The 16,553-nt window shown below is 53.2% G+C and overlaps 1 protein-coding gene across 1 annotated transcript in view; it reads right to left on the bottom strand.

The window, feature by feature from the left end:
* Positions 1–2,766, bottom strand: part of LOC128274232 (RYamide receptor-like) — a 44,086-nt gene extending 41,320 nt beyond the window's left edge. The window contains exons 1-3 of the mRNA XM_053012391.1: positions 2,087–2,766; positions 1,900–2,013; positions 1,624–1,822 (exon numbers count right to left, since the gene is read on the bottom strand). Coding sequence (XP_052868351.1) covers positions 1,624–1,822; positions 1,900–2,013; positions 2,087–2,766 — 993 coding nt within the window. The remainder of the gene's footprint in view (positions 1–1,623; positions 1,823–1,899; positions 2,014–2,086) is intronic.
* Positions 2,767–16,553: the final 13,787 nt, after the last annotated feature.

The following is a 16,553-nucleotide window of genomic DNA, read 5'->3' as shown; positions in this document are numbered from 1 at the left end:
TCAACATTTGTTCGTAAATTTGCTTTACTTTTAAACCTTCCAGGAAAAAAAAATATAATCCTTGCACGATACTAGGTTTTTTTCCATTGTAAACAAATACTGTGACACTCCGATACTAAATGGCTTGTAAATAACGAATGAACTGATAGATTGAAATGAAACTTCACATAAATTCATTTCAAGAATGTATACCAACATAAAAACATGGATTCAGGCTAGTCCAGCAGCGTCTTCTGTTATTGAACCGCAAAACTTATTGAACAACCGAGTATATATTACAATAAACACGAAAGTTGAGTGCCACTCTCGGCCTTTGATGCCTGTAAGTACGTGCCTGTGTGTATGTGTGCGCATGTTTGGTTTTCCTAATAGAGTAATGCAAAAATGAGGACGCTCATCATCTAAGATGCCTTGTTTCGTGTTGTTGGTGTTTGTTGTTGTTGGGATGCGCTGCGCCACCGCACCGTGATGCGGTGTTTTGCCGCCCGCGAGTTCAATGACAACGAGTCGCTAGGTCGCTATTGGGCTGCTGTGCTGTGCTGTGTTTTGTTGCCTAGCACCAACAGGAGCCTGTTTTTGTTTCGCGCGCGCTCGTAACGGCCCAGTCTTCGCCACCGTTACGGCGAACCGAAAGCGGGAAGCAAATAAAACACAGACAGACACGCACGCTGGTGAGTGACAGGCTAGCCCAGGGCGCCCCCAGACAGCGCCAAGCAGCAACATAAAACTGGCGACACAGTTTGGTTGCGACCCGCACGGATGAATAAATCCAGCATTTTCCGGCTAACTAAATCCTTGAATTTTCCAGCCAAGCACCACATTATCGAGGGTGGGCCCTTGATTATGGGTGGCCGCGCTTCGAAAGATTTCCCCATTTTGTACGCCGCCATTACCCAGTAAACCTGTGGACCACAGGGAGGCTGTGGGTTCGCGCAACTTGCGTGCGGGTCGGCCTGTTAATCATTCACGCAAACACTACTCGCGCATCATCCGAGGCGCGCCGCTGTTGTGGGCTATGTGCGCTGGATGGTGCACCACACGGTGGTGGCTTTAATGCTTCCATCATGCTAATGGAGTAAAAATCATTAATGTGGGCGCGCGGTACCGCGAAAACAGCTCAGCTGCAGCGTTATTTATGTGCCGCGGGGCCATCGATTTGTGGGCGCAAAATTCGCCCCACAATCCCACGGAAGTCCGGCTCCTGCCTGAGCAGACCTGCGTTGATGGATTTTGGAAACGAAGAATCGGAGCAATGCTGCGGAGGCTGCGGGATCCCTGGGACTGACCACAAATCCCTGGAAGTCCAGCCCATGAGTGGACCTGAGCTGAACTTTTGGAAATGAATGATTGGAGCAGTGCTGTAGACTCCCCTGGACTGGCCGCAAACCCCAGAAGTCCGGACCCCGTCGCGGACCTGAGCAGACCTGAGCTGAACTGACCTGAGGAAAGGAAGAACGTCAGACCAGTGCTGGGGGCTGTGGACTGCTCTGGATTGACCACTGACACAGCATTCTTCACTTCTGGAGAGGACGCTAGACGCTAGCTTCCAGTGCCTCCTAGGCTACTCACGGCTATCGCGTTCGGAATGGGGCGTTTCATCGGGACAACAAGAGCGGCACCTACCTTGCGCTTCGACTTGGCCATCCGCTGATCCCGCGAGTTCTCGGCTTCGCCGGGCGGCCGCTTGCCCCACACGACGATGGCGATCCGGGTGTAGGTGAAGATCAGCACGAGCAGCGGTATGACGAACTGGGTCGTCAGCAGGGCGATGGTGTAGTAGTCATCCTGCTCGGGCGACGGCCACATTTCCGCACAGATCGGCCTGGATCGGGGCGAGAGACACACTAGACTGAGCGGCCGGCGGCTCTACTCGGGGCGCTCGGGCGTGATGGTACTTACACGTTGCACTGCACGTGCCAGTCGGTCGGGAAGTAGAGTGTCGAGAAGATGGCGATCGGGACGGCGGTGATGAGGGCGATGATCCAGACGACGCCGATCAAACACTTGGAGCACCTGGAACGAGCAGGGCAGGGCAGGGCAGAGATTAGTTGCCGTCGTCGCCGGGACCGGGACATTCGGGTCATACGTTTTGGTGATGCGCGGTCGGAGCGGCCACATGATGGCGATGTACCGATCGCCGCTGATGGCGACGAGCGTGTAGGCGCTGACCAGCACCGAGACCGCCTGCGTGTAGTTGACCAGCCGGCACATGGTGAGCCCGAACGGCCAGTACTGCAGGATGAACAGCGAGATGAAGGTGAACGGGACGCAGAACAGCGTCATCAGCAGGTCGCCGACGGCCAGGTTGGTGATGAAGAAGTTCGTCACCGTGCGCATCCGCGGGTTCGACTGCACGATGAAGAGCACGATCGAGTTCCCGATGACGGCGGTCACGAAGATGGTGATGTACAGGAAGTAGCTGGTGACCTGGAAGTACAGGCCGGCCGAGTAGGCGTTGCTGCACTCGGCCAGCACGTCCACGGCGCCGTAGTCGCCGTACGCCGCCGTCGTCCGGTTCGCGTCCGTCCGGTTGCGCCCGGCCAGCTCGGCGCCCAGGTGCTCGAAGTAGTTCTGCTCCTCGGTCGACGACAGCCCGTACGGGTAGTTGGGGGCGTACATCGCGAACAGCTCGCCGCTGCCGACGGCACGCACGCTCCCGTTCGGCTCCGCCGTCAGGCCACCGAACACCGAACCGAACGCCACCGCCGTGCGGTTCGCCGTGACCGCGTCGAAGTCACCCGAACCGCGCTCCGAACGGGCCCTCATGCTCTGCTGCTCGCGTCGACCAACCGTCCGTCCGGTAGTTCCGTTTGCAGGGAAAGCGCTAGGCACCGCTGGGCACTACTGCTACCAAACCGATCCGGTCGCGGGCCACAGTTCACAGGCCACAGTTCACCGCCATCCGGAGGAGTTGAAGGAGACCGCTGCGCCCAGTTCTGCCTACATGGAACGGAGCCAACAAAAAGGAAAGCAACAGAACACAGTTGAATGGCGGGCATAACTTTCAGCTAATATTCCTGATTGACCATTTTACACTGTGGCAAGAACTCAGTTTTGGCACTTGTACGCCACCCTTTTTGAACAGACCTCGTACGGATGGACTCCGCGTCCTGCTGTCCACCGTCCGAGAGAGATGCGTGGCCAATAGTCGGTTTCGCAGTCACTGTGCAACCAGCAGGGCCTGCAGCAATCACGCATTTCACTCAGCTGTCAGGATCGGGGCAGGCCGAAGCCACCGATATGTCGTTGATGACCGGCGTATGCGGTGGCCGACTCTCCGGAGCACACATCCTCGGGGCTAATCACCCAACCTCGGGAGCCCGGCGATTATTGCACTTGCGCCACTCGCCTACGTGGTGGCCGGCGGCCAACCGATCTGCCGGATTGGCCGCCGCCGCCAAAAGTAAACAAATAAATAATCATCCATCCAACCAACCAACCATCCGTCACCGGGAGCCAAGCGGGAGTTGATTGGATCTCTCTCCACCCGCTCTCCGTGGTTTATGTGGCGGGCAAAAGGACAGCCACGGGACACGGCCCGGTGCGTGACTGCGGCCGCTTTCTGTGGCGGCCGACCATATGCCGCTCTGTCAGCAGATTTGTCGAAGGACTTAATCACACGCCACCGTAGGCTGGCGCAATCTTCACATGTCCTGCTTCTCCCTTCCCTCCCCCTTCCTTCACTCTCTCTCTCTCTCTCTACTTCTGACACAATGTCAGTCATACTCTGCAGCCGATGGCGTGTTTTTGCTGTCCAATGGCAGTGGCAGTAGACAGTTCGTAGTGGCACTGTGGCCAAGAAGGAACGGGAATATCGGACGTTTAGCTTGTTAGTGATGCCGATAGGGAGAAATGCTTTCTAAGTTGAAAACACTATCCATCCAACAATCCGCCCAACACCATCTGTGTCAAATTATACGTCAAAATATTAATTACCCTTTTTTCCGACACACCAAACAGTTATAAGAGAATGCTTCGTGTTTTACACTACCAGAAACAAGCAGGCAGTTCCAACGGTTAATTTTGTGTGCGGAATGAAAACAAGAGTTTAAAAGTGGTACGAAATAAATGTTCAAAAAAGGTCGGTCGGAAAGCGTTAAAGACGAGGAACGGCCAGGACGGCCATCAACATCAACTGATGAGCTCTACAAAAATCTATGAATCAACTCACATCAAAATCAACGATTTAGAGATCCGGTATCAAAACGAAGAACACATTGCAGGCCGGAAGAAGATGTTGCGCCATGTTTTGCAAACGGAGGGGGGGAGGGGGGGGGGCGGGGGAGTTGGCATAGGTGTAGCATCCCTTCCTGGGGGACTACTTTGTTGGGGATGAAATGAATTTTGAAGAATAAATAAAGTGATTTCGAGTTTCGAGCAAATTCTCGTTACATTTAAATGCGGTCTACTAGAAGGCACCGCGTTTCGTTCCGTACACTGGGAGACTGAAAAAGTGCACACAGAGAGAGAGAGAGAGAGAGAGAGATGCTGACGGGGGTTGATGTGATAAGGAAGGAAGCACGAGTTTCCGGCCGTTCTGCTTCGACAAAGCAGCAGCAGCGCGGCAAACAAACGGAATCCGATTATTGGAGCGCGTTTCCGTCGAGTTTCCGCTGCCCTCTCTCACACACGCGCGTTACGTCGATCTGTGAGTTCGGTCTAGCCATCTGCAAGACGCGATAGCCCTAGTGTCATAGCCCTGCACTGTAGGCGGCGATCCACGGACAGGCGGACAGGCGCCGGGATCGCACAATTAAATAGCCAAAACAAAAACAAACAACCACGGCGCCACCGATAGGTAACGAAGCGAAGCCCCCCTCAAACCCAACCCATCCCACCTCCCCACTCCCCCGGAAACAACAATTCCGATCGCTTCGATTTATGAAACGTATAAAACACTGTCTGGGGCAAGATGCTTAGTCCCAGATAAATCACGCAGCAGCAGCACCAGCCGGGCCCAAGCCAACGCCAACTGGCCATTTCCGGTGTCCTTCATGCGTGTGTGTGTGTGCGCGCGTGGTACTAATGATGTGAGTTTGGTAGGGCAGGTCCATTCGAACCGCGGTGTTCCGGGGTCGCGCTGCGGCGACTCCAATCTTCGCTCTCCTAGGAGGAGGAGTCCCAGGAGTCCGGCTATGGAAGAATCGTTCCCCCCTAACCGCCCCCCCTCCCCTTCCCCTGACATCTTGACAAAAACCAAATGGAATAACAGCGGGGATGAAGGGAAGAAAAATAATGCGCAACCAACAAATGGTAGTCAACACCGCAACGACACCGCTGGACGAAGGGAAACCACGTCACATCAGCCATCGGCAACGGTTAAGGAGGAGATCATGCTAGGCGTGTGGGGCGTGGAGAGGGCGAGGGGGGCTGTAGGTTTGCTGTCACCAGCTAAGCGGAAAAATTATGCCTCCTGGAGATCACACGCCTCGCTCTCCGGACGGTCGCGGACCGGACTGGCAAGCATCGGAATCACATCGACAATTTAGTGAACGTCATACACACACACTCACACGGGAGGAGACGCATTCCTGGGGGAGGGGGGGGGGGGGGGGGGCGTTCCACCGCCCTTATGAAACAAAAAAAAAAAACAGGAAGTTCCCGAAAGTGAGATGAGCTCGGGTGGCGCGAGATTCCATCGCGCCACCGAGCGTCAAACAATTCGGGGGCCGAGAATGAGGTCAAAGGTCGTGATCCGTGGGCGGTAGCCTCTCGATGACGGATCTGCGGGGCTGAAGATCGATTTGACCGGGCGGCCCAAGGCCTAACGCCCCGTGGTGGCCCCGAAATCCAATTAAACAACCTACGCCACAGGGGTTACGCCGGAGCCCGGCCGCCGCCATCTCCGTGGTCGTGGTGGTTGTGGTGGTGGTGGTGGTGGTTAACCTCAAGCAAATAGTGTCCTCGTCGTCGTCGTCGTCGTCGACGGCATCATCGCCGTCGCCGCTGCGGCCTCTCGTTATCATGTCATTATCAAATAATTAATTTACAGTTGCCGCCCCCCCACCATAACCCATCGACCCATCGTAGAGGTAGGCGCATGTGTGTGTGTGTGTGTGCTGATGACGGGGTGCGGGCTGTAAGAAACTTCCGGAACGCGGCGCTCCCGCGACCGCACCGCAACTTCCGCTCACAACCCACAACCGGAAAACAAAGCCTGTCCTGACCTTGAGGTCGGAAATCGGTGCGCAGGTCGGAAAGTTTTCGGATCGGGACCCGAAACTTTGCCCAAAACGCGGGCGACGACCGAGCGCTTAGCAGGCACCGTGGTGGGCGCCGTGTAGTGTTCCGGTGAGGAAGGCGCTTGCCGTGCTGAGTTGAACGCGAACATCCGGACGGTCAGCGAAACCCGTGGGGAGACACCACTTCAACTCATCGTCTGTCTCGACACACTCGAGGAATGTGAGGATTTCGCTCACTTCAAAGAGCGCCGTTCCCGTGGGTCGTGCAGTGGGGTGAGGGGGTGGACTGGGTGCCGAAGTGGGCATTTTCTTCATAACCGAAAAAAAAACAAATAATAATAAACACCAGAGAAAAACGATCGCTCGAAAGTAGCAACGCGAACCAAGGGGGGCGGGCAGTTTCGAGGAACTCCGGGCATAGTTGACCCCACCGGAGGAGGGGGGGAAGATTCCCAACCCCGCCAAATCCCAGTCGGGATCTCGTGGCGGCGGCGTGGTGAAGCGTTAAATTAAAATAACACCAGCGCCCCACTTGCCGGCCGACCGACGGAAACCGAAATTTAATGCCCCGGGAAGATTTGCTCTCTTTGCCTAGCACCGGCGGGTGGCGCAGCAGGGGTGGGTGGGCAGGTGGGGACGTGCTAATTGAAATCCCTGGCACCACAGGAAACGCGCTAGCCGTAGGTTTTAATGTAATCGCAAACATGGCGCTAAGTCACCGACACAGGCAGGGTAGCAGCCAATTCGGCACGGCGCGGCACCCAGCAGCCGACCAAGTGAAGGTCCTTAACACCGCACTGCACTGCGCTACAATTTGTAGCTCGCAAGCCCGGCCCGGCTTATGGTGGTTACTGCAGCTGCTGCAACATCTGCTCCTGGCCTGGCCTAGACGCCTTGAGGGGCAAAATAAGCCCAGCACCACGCAGGGACTCGGAAGTTCCGCCGCCTCCGGCTCTCTGGGTTCGAATCCGGGGGAACCAGCTCTCAATTTTTCAATAGCACACAACGAACATCGCGCGCATTGTCGCAATCATCTGTCGCGTGTGTGTGTCGACGACGACGGCTTCCGGCGGGGGGCGGTTGTTGGTGGTGGTTGTGGTGTGATAAATCAAATCAATCTCAATTTCTCTCAATCGACTAGAGAGCTGCGTTGTCACTGTCGATGCGCCGCTCGTTACGCTCGGCACACACTCACTTGTTGATGACGACGACGACCACAACGACGACGACGGCGATGATGATGTGGCCGACGAGCGTGTCCCGTTCTTGTCCGCCATCTTTGTTTTTTCTTCTTCCACACAAAACCAATCTCGAGCTCGAACCGAGCGTTCGCAGGAAGTCAAAGAGAGAGAGAGAGAGAGAGAGAGAGAGAGACAGAGAGCGGCCGAATGAAGCATCCTTAAAGAAATCTGGAGAATGGAGCTAATGGTGGTGGTAGCGCCCGGCGCCCGAACGCTTCACACCTAACGGAAGGACCATTTCGATGTATGAAAATCGTTTGTGAAGCGACCGTCGGTAAGGAGCGCTTGATAGGAAATTAATGTAACCGCCGAGCACATCCATCAGCCCGACAGCTTCCATAACGATTATACACCCCTCACTCCTCTCTCGCTCTCTCCCTCTCTCTCTCTCCCTCGCTCTCTCTGTCTCTCTCGCTCTCACGTCATAAACTCGCAGCTCGCAGCATAATGCCGATCGAATGGCCGTTTCACGGTTATGCGCCGTGTCTGGCGGCCCGGCCCGGGGGGCAGAAGATTAATTGTTAAATCGCCTCCTGGCGCCCACCACCCGAAAACCACCTCCCTCCCCCTCGGTTTATCCTTTTGCTGCCCTGCTTACTTCCCCCCACGGACAATGGTCCCGCCCGTCGGTCAGTAGGCGCCGGTTTTTTTGCGCTCTCAAAGATCTTGGTTTGAAATTATACGGGGCTTGAAACAGTGTCTTCGCCTTCGGGCGGCGTGCCAGCGTTTTTCTCGTGCCGTTTTGTCAATCTCCATTCGGTGAAGTATCCACATCCAAAACGGTGAGGGATGGGTGGGGGTTGAACAAAAACGGAACCAACGGAGAGAGCGAAATAAAAATCTGAACTGAAGCTGTCATCGGCAGTGTGCGCTAGAGTTTGAGCACCTCACCGCACCGCACCGCACTACACACGGCGCGCATCGCATCGTAGCCCTCCCGAAGGATCCGGAAACAGTACCGGTGGGAATGGCTTGTGAGCCTTGCTATTCGTCTATGCTTTCAAGTCCAGTCGAGGGGGTCACAGGCAACACAAAGCTTATTACAACGGCAAAGCAGCTTTTGTCAAACACGGCACAGGAACATCAACACAGCACAGCGCACTGCCGGACGACGTGGGTCTGTCCTACGGCGGTACATTCCGCAGCAAACCGGTGGCCCGGGGTTGGTTGTTTTGCCGTTTTTAAATTTATTACACTTTCATACAATTTATTACTCGCAGTTCACAGGGCAGGCCACTTTACAGGTTTTCCGGAACATATCGGTCAACCCTTTTCACGACAAACTTTTAGTAAAATGTCAGCCATTTCAGAAAATGAATCGCTTTGTAATAACGTCTTAAAATGGCCACAAAGAAATGCTACAGAAGTGAGACGCTAATTTGCCGAGTACGAGGACCATTTTTCCCCAGGGTCTTGTAAGCTACATCCATAATTAAATAATTATTCTACGAGAATACCTTCGATACAATCAAATACAAATCTTTGTCACACAGAGTAGTTTGTCCCTTTTTTAACCGCATCTCATCAAAATCAATGCATCTTCATCAACATCAACCAACCATGGACCTTTCCATCGAGCTGATGCTGATCCATCGGTTGAATTCAAAACATTATTTAAGATACTTCCGATGGTCCGATTCACGTCAAATATGTACCGTTTTGTGGGAAAATTTGTTGTCTTTTCAAAGATACGCTTATAATGCCTCTTTTGTGGAAGGCTTGCTCGTTATTGGCGAAAATCTCTAGCAATTTCTTTTCACAATCCTTTCTTGATCTCACTTTTTCATCACCAAGGAAATTTTGTAATGCACGGAAAAGGTATCAATCGCTTGGTGCAAGGTCCGGACAATACGGTGGATGCATTAAAACTTCCCAACCAAGCTCCCGGACTTTCTGGCGAGTTACTAAAGACGTGCGTAACATTTCGTGTTCCTGGTTTAACGCAAAACCTCTTCCATTGGCCGATTCTGGTCGTTTCTGGTCAAATGCTGGTTTCGAACGGTGCAGTAATTGACAGTAGAGATCTGAATTTATTGTTTAGCCACACGGAAGCAACTCATAATAAACCATTCCTTTCAAGTCCCCCCATAAACCCAGAAGACCCTTCCTGGCCGTGAGTCCTGGTTCAATCACCAATTAAGATGCTTCACCACGCTTAGACCACGATCATTTTCACACAGTATTGGCGTATGTATCCCATTTCTCATCCCCAGTACCCATCCGTGTAAGAAATTGTTCGATTTTATTCCGTTTGACCAAAATTGTGCAGATGGAAATTCGAGCCATCATGTTTTTTGGTGTAAATGGGGTGGCTCCCGAACATCGAGCTTTTTTGTGAATCCATTTCGATAGTTAATCTTTACCTCCTGGTCGATGCTCTGACTACTAACATGCCGATCAACTTTGATTATTTCTGTGATTTTATCGACATTTTCGATGACGTGTCTGTCTAGGCTTTTATGAAAAAAAAACTGAAACGGGTCATCGAAGCCAAAATTTCATGTAGCTAGCTTTTAGAGCATCGGCACCATAAAAACCATGCAAAATTTCAGCACCCTAACGTGAATTTTCGTCTTTTTCAAAGAAAAATGGTAAAATATACCCAATTTTCTCTTTGGTGACTTCCATTGTTTACACCCTGTACACCCCCCACAAACGAATGGAACAAACAAAAAACAATGTAAGCATTTCTTTAAGTGTAAAGTATCAGCTTTAAAACAAGCCTAAATTCAAAACTGTACGATCGATACTTCACGAGATATCGATCACTAAAATCATCTACTGACAAAATAATGGATTACTTTTTCCCCAGCCTTATATTTTCTTTACCAGCTTTGATGTTCGATCGGGAAACTTTGCTTTGGTGACCCAATAGTATAATCTAGTGTTGGCAAAAAATAACGAGAAAAAGAAAACCTCTCAATGAAATGCATTCGATCGTCTCCCTAACCGGTTTTCCAGTATGCGATGTCTGTGTGTTGACTTCTGTGGTATTGTGGCGATTTTTCAGCCAAAACATTCTTCAAATCGGTTAGTTGCCGTTGATAGCGTTACATATCAACCGATTGACCCGGTTTGAGTTGCTCAAAATAGACCTCAACGCTTCCAATTCCACCAAACACAGCATTTCTGCAAAGTTTTTGCTGTTCAGCTATGGTCACACTTATTCCGAATTCCCGGAACGAACCGAATGAAATACGTGAAATAAGAGAGCTCCGTTGGGCCTAAAGTGGTGTTTTGAAAATAATTTCATGCACATTAATGTTTTGCAGATAAGGTGCCCAGACCAGAGCATACGTAGAGCATATTTAAACTACCTGAAATTGCACAATTAGTGTCAGTAGCATACTTTAAAGGCTCGATTTAAGCAACATTGTTACGTGCCGGTGTTTGCAGCCACGTAGGACCTACCATACCGTTGCCGATTCCAAGTAGTTTTTCCCCAGATTCCCCATCACCAGATTTTCTCCACATTTTCCAACGTTTGTGGCCAATCCCTTTTTGCGTGCATCAATTATTTATAGTAACTGAAAAACTGTGTGTAAATTGACATGAACGGGCAACCCGAGTTGAGCAGACTCTTGGGTATTGCGCAAGCTGGAAAACCTTCCGCGAAAGGCTGGTGGCTGATTATTAGTTTAGCTGAGCATTGAGTGAGACCTGTAAAACACGAGTCTCGAGAAAAGGAAGATTTTTCGGTTATTTGATTGTTTACGCTCAGGCACTCACAGGGGCATTAGTTGCAGGAAGTGTTGGGGAGTTTGTAGTTCGGTGTTACAGGCACCGGCGGGTGGGCTGCTTACCGATCAGGCGAAAGCAATCAAAGTGAACACACATGCTGGAAATTATGCAAATTAAAAAATCAACTCTCTGTTCGGTTCGATGTGATCGCCCGCTTTGCCACACGGAACGGCATTAATCCGTGCAAACGTGTGATCTTCTTGTTTGATGTATCCGGCGGGCCGACCGTCTTCGGGAGGTGATTAAAAACCGAATACGGCGAACCCGGGCGGCGGCGGAGTGCTCCTTGTGCTCCGGGGATTCTGGCAGCAAATCCGGATTTTCGTCAACCGATCCGGCACTGCGACCGACTTGTAAGGTTCATCACTTGCACGCGCACCAGCCTGCAGCGTGCGAAGGGTATTCAATTACTACCCATCGTAGACACCCACCCCCAACCCCTCCCCCCTGCTCTCTACCGGAAGGAAGTCGTTTGGCTTCGCGGCCAGCCAGCCAGCAAGAAGAGTTTTGCGAGAGTTTCCCTCTTTTAAGGAGCGTTTGATCATTATTATCCCACTTTCGTCTTTGTTGTTTCCGGTTAGAAGGTGGAAGCGGAACGGGGTGCTGGTGGCAGGGGAAACTCAAATAGAACCGTCCGTCTCCGCCGCGGGGGTTATAATGCAAACGGAATTTGCGTGGCGACGCCGCGTTGGAGCTTTCGCGTGTTAGACAGCGTATTATCGTATTATTTGCACAAATGACAGGGCACAAAAATTGTTGTACGAAACGAAATTACGGGCAAGGCGTGGGTGGGGAGTGGGGGGGGGTGTGGGGAGGGTGCGGAGGACTCAGAGGAGACCATCGGCATCATATGGGGCACACACTCGTTGGGGCGCCAAATTGAATTCAAATATCATCCCGAGAAGGGCACGCGTAAACCGGAAGCAGAGAATCACTTTCGCCGGCGTGGGGCGTCCCATCATTCAGGCGGGTAACCTCTTTTCTTTGGTTCGCGCGACACGCAGAATGCTTTCAGGAGCGGCCGCCTGCTGCACGCTCCCCCCCCCCCCCCCCCCCCCCCCCAATGGGCTGCGGGGGGCTGGTGTGCGCGCACTGAAATATTCATCGCACTGTGTCACTGTGTTCACGCGGGCCGAACGGGCCAAAGAAGAACCGGAAACAACCGGAAGCGTCCCTCTGGTGGAACAGCATGTAGCTCCACACCCACACACACACACACACTCGATGGAACGATTGCAGCATAATTGGCGGCATAAGTGACGAGGGATTTCGGAATAGGGCTCGCGGATCGAACCCGAGGTGGAATTAGAAGGTTCATGATTTTTTTGACAAAAAAAAGACGCAGCCAAATCTCGCGTGCACAATGCCGGGCGCGGGGACGCTTTGCTCCCCTTGTTGTCGCCAGTTTTCACATTTTTGATGTTCGCTCAGATTTGAAATTCGATTTTGAAGCGCCTTTTAGCAGGGACGACGATATAATGACGAGGACGCCAACGCCGAGTGTTTGCCACTAACAGCCAAAATGGCACGCACTTGGAGTTTTGTGGGGTTTTTGGAGAAAACAACGGCGTCGTCCTCGCCGTTGAGACCGTTGTCCTTTGAAGACCCGAGTCTACACCAGACCGGGGCTCTTTAATAGAACACACAGAGCTTAAAGCTGGCGAGGCGTCTCACTGACACGCTGCTGATGATGACACCAGTTTTGTCACCAAAGTGATGTCAAACTCTGTAGTCGGAGCAAATAATCGGAGTAGTCGGAGTAGAAGCTCGTCGTTGTCCCCCTGCTGGCCGCGGACCGGATTCCCGAGAGGCCCTTAATAAAACAAAAAACACAACGTTACGGAAAACAACACCGATTCACGTTGGCCGTTGGTGACCGAGGCCAAGGCCGCTCGGCGCTTGTAATTGTCGGACACGAGGAGATTAAGATTCACCGGACCACTAACGGTAGCCACAGCCTCAAACGTAATGGTAGTAAAGATTCCAAACGGAGTTTAAGTGTAACGGCCTGCACTGAACTTGGACGCTTATAACACAACGGAGCGGGTACTTGTGTATCATACGAAAAAAAGACAGAGGGTCCCGTTTTATGCGCATTTAACGTTCGATGCAGGGAAAATAGTTTTGAAATAAAATAGAAATTCGTTCGAAACAAGCGTGTCCTAGGACCTAGCACCAGCAAGCGAGCCTAGGAACCTGTTCAAACCTGTTATTGATGTAGATCCGCCACACGGTACGGTACGGTGGGCAACCTTTGGATCGATGGGATCGGTTTTTCAATCGGATTTCGGTGGTCAAAGCCATTTATTACGGGGCCAATGGCTTGGAAGCTGCCGTGGGTTTTGTGTTCGGTTCCGGACTTGTTATGAAACTGTCCGAACCACACTTCGGATACCGTTTCCGCGATAGCTCTCCAATCCCACCCGGTGCTCTGGGGATCGGGATCGAACCGTTAACCCGTTCTAGCCGCCCGAAGCAGTCGCAGGCACAATCCGTTTCTAATTCGTGACTAATCGTGGATAGGTTTCACACAGTTTCCGGCATCCGAACAAAGGCGTAACGAACGCCAGAATTTTGATTGCTTTCTGAAAGCAACAGGATCATCCTGGTCAACCTGCTTCAATCGACCGGATCAACCGGTGACAAACAATAACAATCGTACGGCACCGACACGGCCAAACCCCCCAGCGCAGTTGATAATATCAAGCCCGAACCATCGAAGGCGGAACAGACGCAGATCGCTCCAAAAATCGGTGAGTGTCTCCCGTCGATCAATCCCGCCGGCCGGCGTAAGGATATACTAAATCGCAATCGGCGCCGCAAAGCGGTGGCCACCGAAAGAAAATTCAAACAAACCTCGAAGAACGGCAACACGAGAAGCCGAAGAAAAGAGAACCCCAGCCACAACCTGCGCGGCGTGAGAGTCCGCGAGTTAGGCGGGAGCCAAATATTTGCACTATAAAATTGGTCCAATTAATAGCGACCGTTGTTTGCATATTCAAACACCTTCAGACATCGCTTTCAGCCGCACGGGCGCGAACAAGCGGCAGGCGGTGACGTGGGGGTGTGGGGGGTTAGGGGGCAAATCCTCTATAATATTGTCAATTTCTTGAGCTCCTTTCAGGCGCGGGCCGTTTCGCCGTTCCCTTCACCCGGGTGCTTCCGGATCCCTCCCGGGACCCGAGCGGCGGACGTCGCCGCCATCGCCGGAGTGTCATCGGCGTGATTTTAATCAATTTCGATCGCCCGGCCACTCGCCCCGGACGCCCGCATGCTGGGGGCAGTATTTCCCGTGCTCGGCGCGTTCTTTCCCAGCTTTTTTGGGTTATCCTTTTTGGTTTTTTTTGGTCCCCCCCCCCCCCATGCTTCGCAGCAAATTACTGAGCGGTGCTAAATTTTGCTAACCGTCTGCCACACAGTCCACCTAACGAACGACCCGCGGGCGCGCATACCGCGCGGACTGTTACCGGAAGCGAACGCGGAAAGGAACGTCCAAACCAACCATCGCCGTTGCCAATAATCAACGGGCGGCCCACGAAAAAAAACAAAACAGAGCATCCCGCGGACGCGTCCTTCGCGAAGGGCACGGTGAGAGCGAATTGAGCAATTTGTGGCCCCTCTGGCGTTGGGCGGGGGTCTCGAAGCTTGATGGGAAGGACATTCGAGTGTTTCGCGTTTTACGCGTCACTCGCCAGGCAGTGGCTGTGGCAGGGTTGCAGTTGGGGAAAACGGTGGAAAATTAGAGCTCGTCGAGCAGCCAAGACCACCCGACCACAGAATTCTCGTCAGGGCGAGTTCGATGCTGAATAAATAATATCGATAGCCGGTGTGGAGGTGTCCAAGGCGCAAGGTGTCGGGCTTCTTGGGCCGGGCTACAGCAGCAGTTTTGCTTGCTCCAGCACCACCTTCGATGCAAGCGCCGAAATAACTTACTTTTGCCGCTTGCACCGGTCGCTGAGCCCCCTTCCCAAGCGGGTTTTTCGGATTCGTTCGTTCGCTGGAACATGCAAAGGAAACGCCCCGGTGGCCCACGCCGTGCGATGGAGGCGCCTGGTGGCCCACGTCGCGTGAGGGAGGCGCCTGGTCTTTCTCAGCGCGCCAAGCCGCCGTACGTGCCGCCGTGAGTGTACCCGTGCGAGACGAGCACATGTAAAGCAGAGCACCACCGCGATCGAAAGTTACCCGGTAAGGTAAGTGCACGTAAGTTAACGTGTCTGAAAGTTTTTCCATTCGCTTGTAAAAACAGTGCGCGTTGCGCCACGGTTTCATTATTTTGCCAGCCAGCGCGCCGATAGGGGTTTGCGGATCGCGCCGAATGGCGGCGCGAGCGTGGTGTGTATGCACCATAAATTTAAACGTGGCCCACCCCGTGTCCCTCACACTCTCTCGCTCCTCGCACCCGGCTACTCCCTCCACACCGCACGGGAGTTTTTCTGGTTTTTCTTAAAAAATCATAGATAAATAAAAACCAAATCCAACCTCGAAGCTGCTGCTGCCGCTTCGGGTGTGTGTGTGTGTTTGTGCTAAGCACACGTCTGTGGGGTTTAGCAGTAGGTGGCCTCGGATCGGCCACTCGGGGCCCGCTGCGAAGACCGAACTTTCCATTATTCGATTCGGCCGATAAAATCGGGCCCGGACATTGATTGAGCGGCGAATGAGTGATGACCACTCGGTTCCGGATCGCGCGATGCTTCCCAGATCACCAGCGCCACCACCGCCGGTGGAGGGGGGCACGCCGCAGGGCACGCCAGGAAAGCGGACTGTACGGGCTCCACCATGTTTGGTGGGCGGCAGTGTCCCCAGGGTGCAGTTTTCAGCTGCCGGGAGTCGGCTGCTTCGGGAGTCCGGGCACGCCAAAAGCAGACACATGGGAAATTTATAAAAAAACGATCATTTTCCGGCAAGGCTGGCTCCTCTGCCTAGAGCGGGGTGCACCAGTTTGCCGCTCTTCTTCTGACCGGCGGCCACTCTTGGGCCGGCAATCCCAGGACCCCGCCGGGCGGGCCCCGGGGTAATTTGGGAGCCGTGGATCGTGTGAACCCGTTCCGCCGCCCCACCACTCAAGAAGCCACGTCACCCCCCACCCCAGGCTAGGCGGCGTTGTTTACCGGGCAGCGCGGTGTCGAAACATCTAAATAAACCGCTTCGGATCGGAGAGAGTAATAAAAGTTAAAAAGACGGAAGCGAAATAAACAGAGGGAAAACCCGGGGGGGGGGGGGGGGGAACTCGCTGAACGGCTCGCTGCGACGAGTGATTTCGGGAGCGGGGGGGAAGAGGTGTAGGCGGGCGGCTTCAAGGCCGGGGCTGCCTTGAAGAAGCGATAAAACCGGGGGAGGCAGAGCACCAAACAGAAACCGGCCTTCCGTCAGAACCTCCGTTAGGGGATAT

The sequence above is a fragment of the Anopheles cruzii genome, chromosome X, assembly GCF_943734635.1.
Source record: "Anopheles cruzii chromosome X, idAnoCruzAS_RS32_06, whole genome shotgun sequence".
In the NCBI taxonomy this organism is placed as follows: domain Eukaryota; kingdom Metazoa; phylum Arthropoda; class Insecta; order Diptera; family Culicidae; genus Anopheles; species Anopheles cruzii.
Note: the sequence above shows the minus strand (reverse complement) of the source record. Positions and strands in the feature narration are given on the sequence as shown.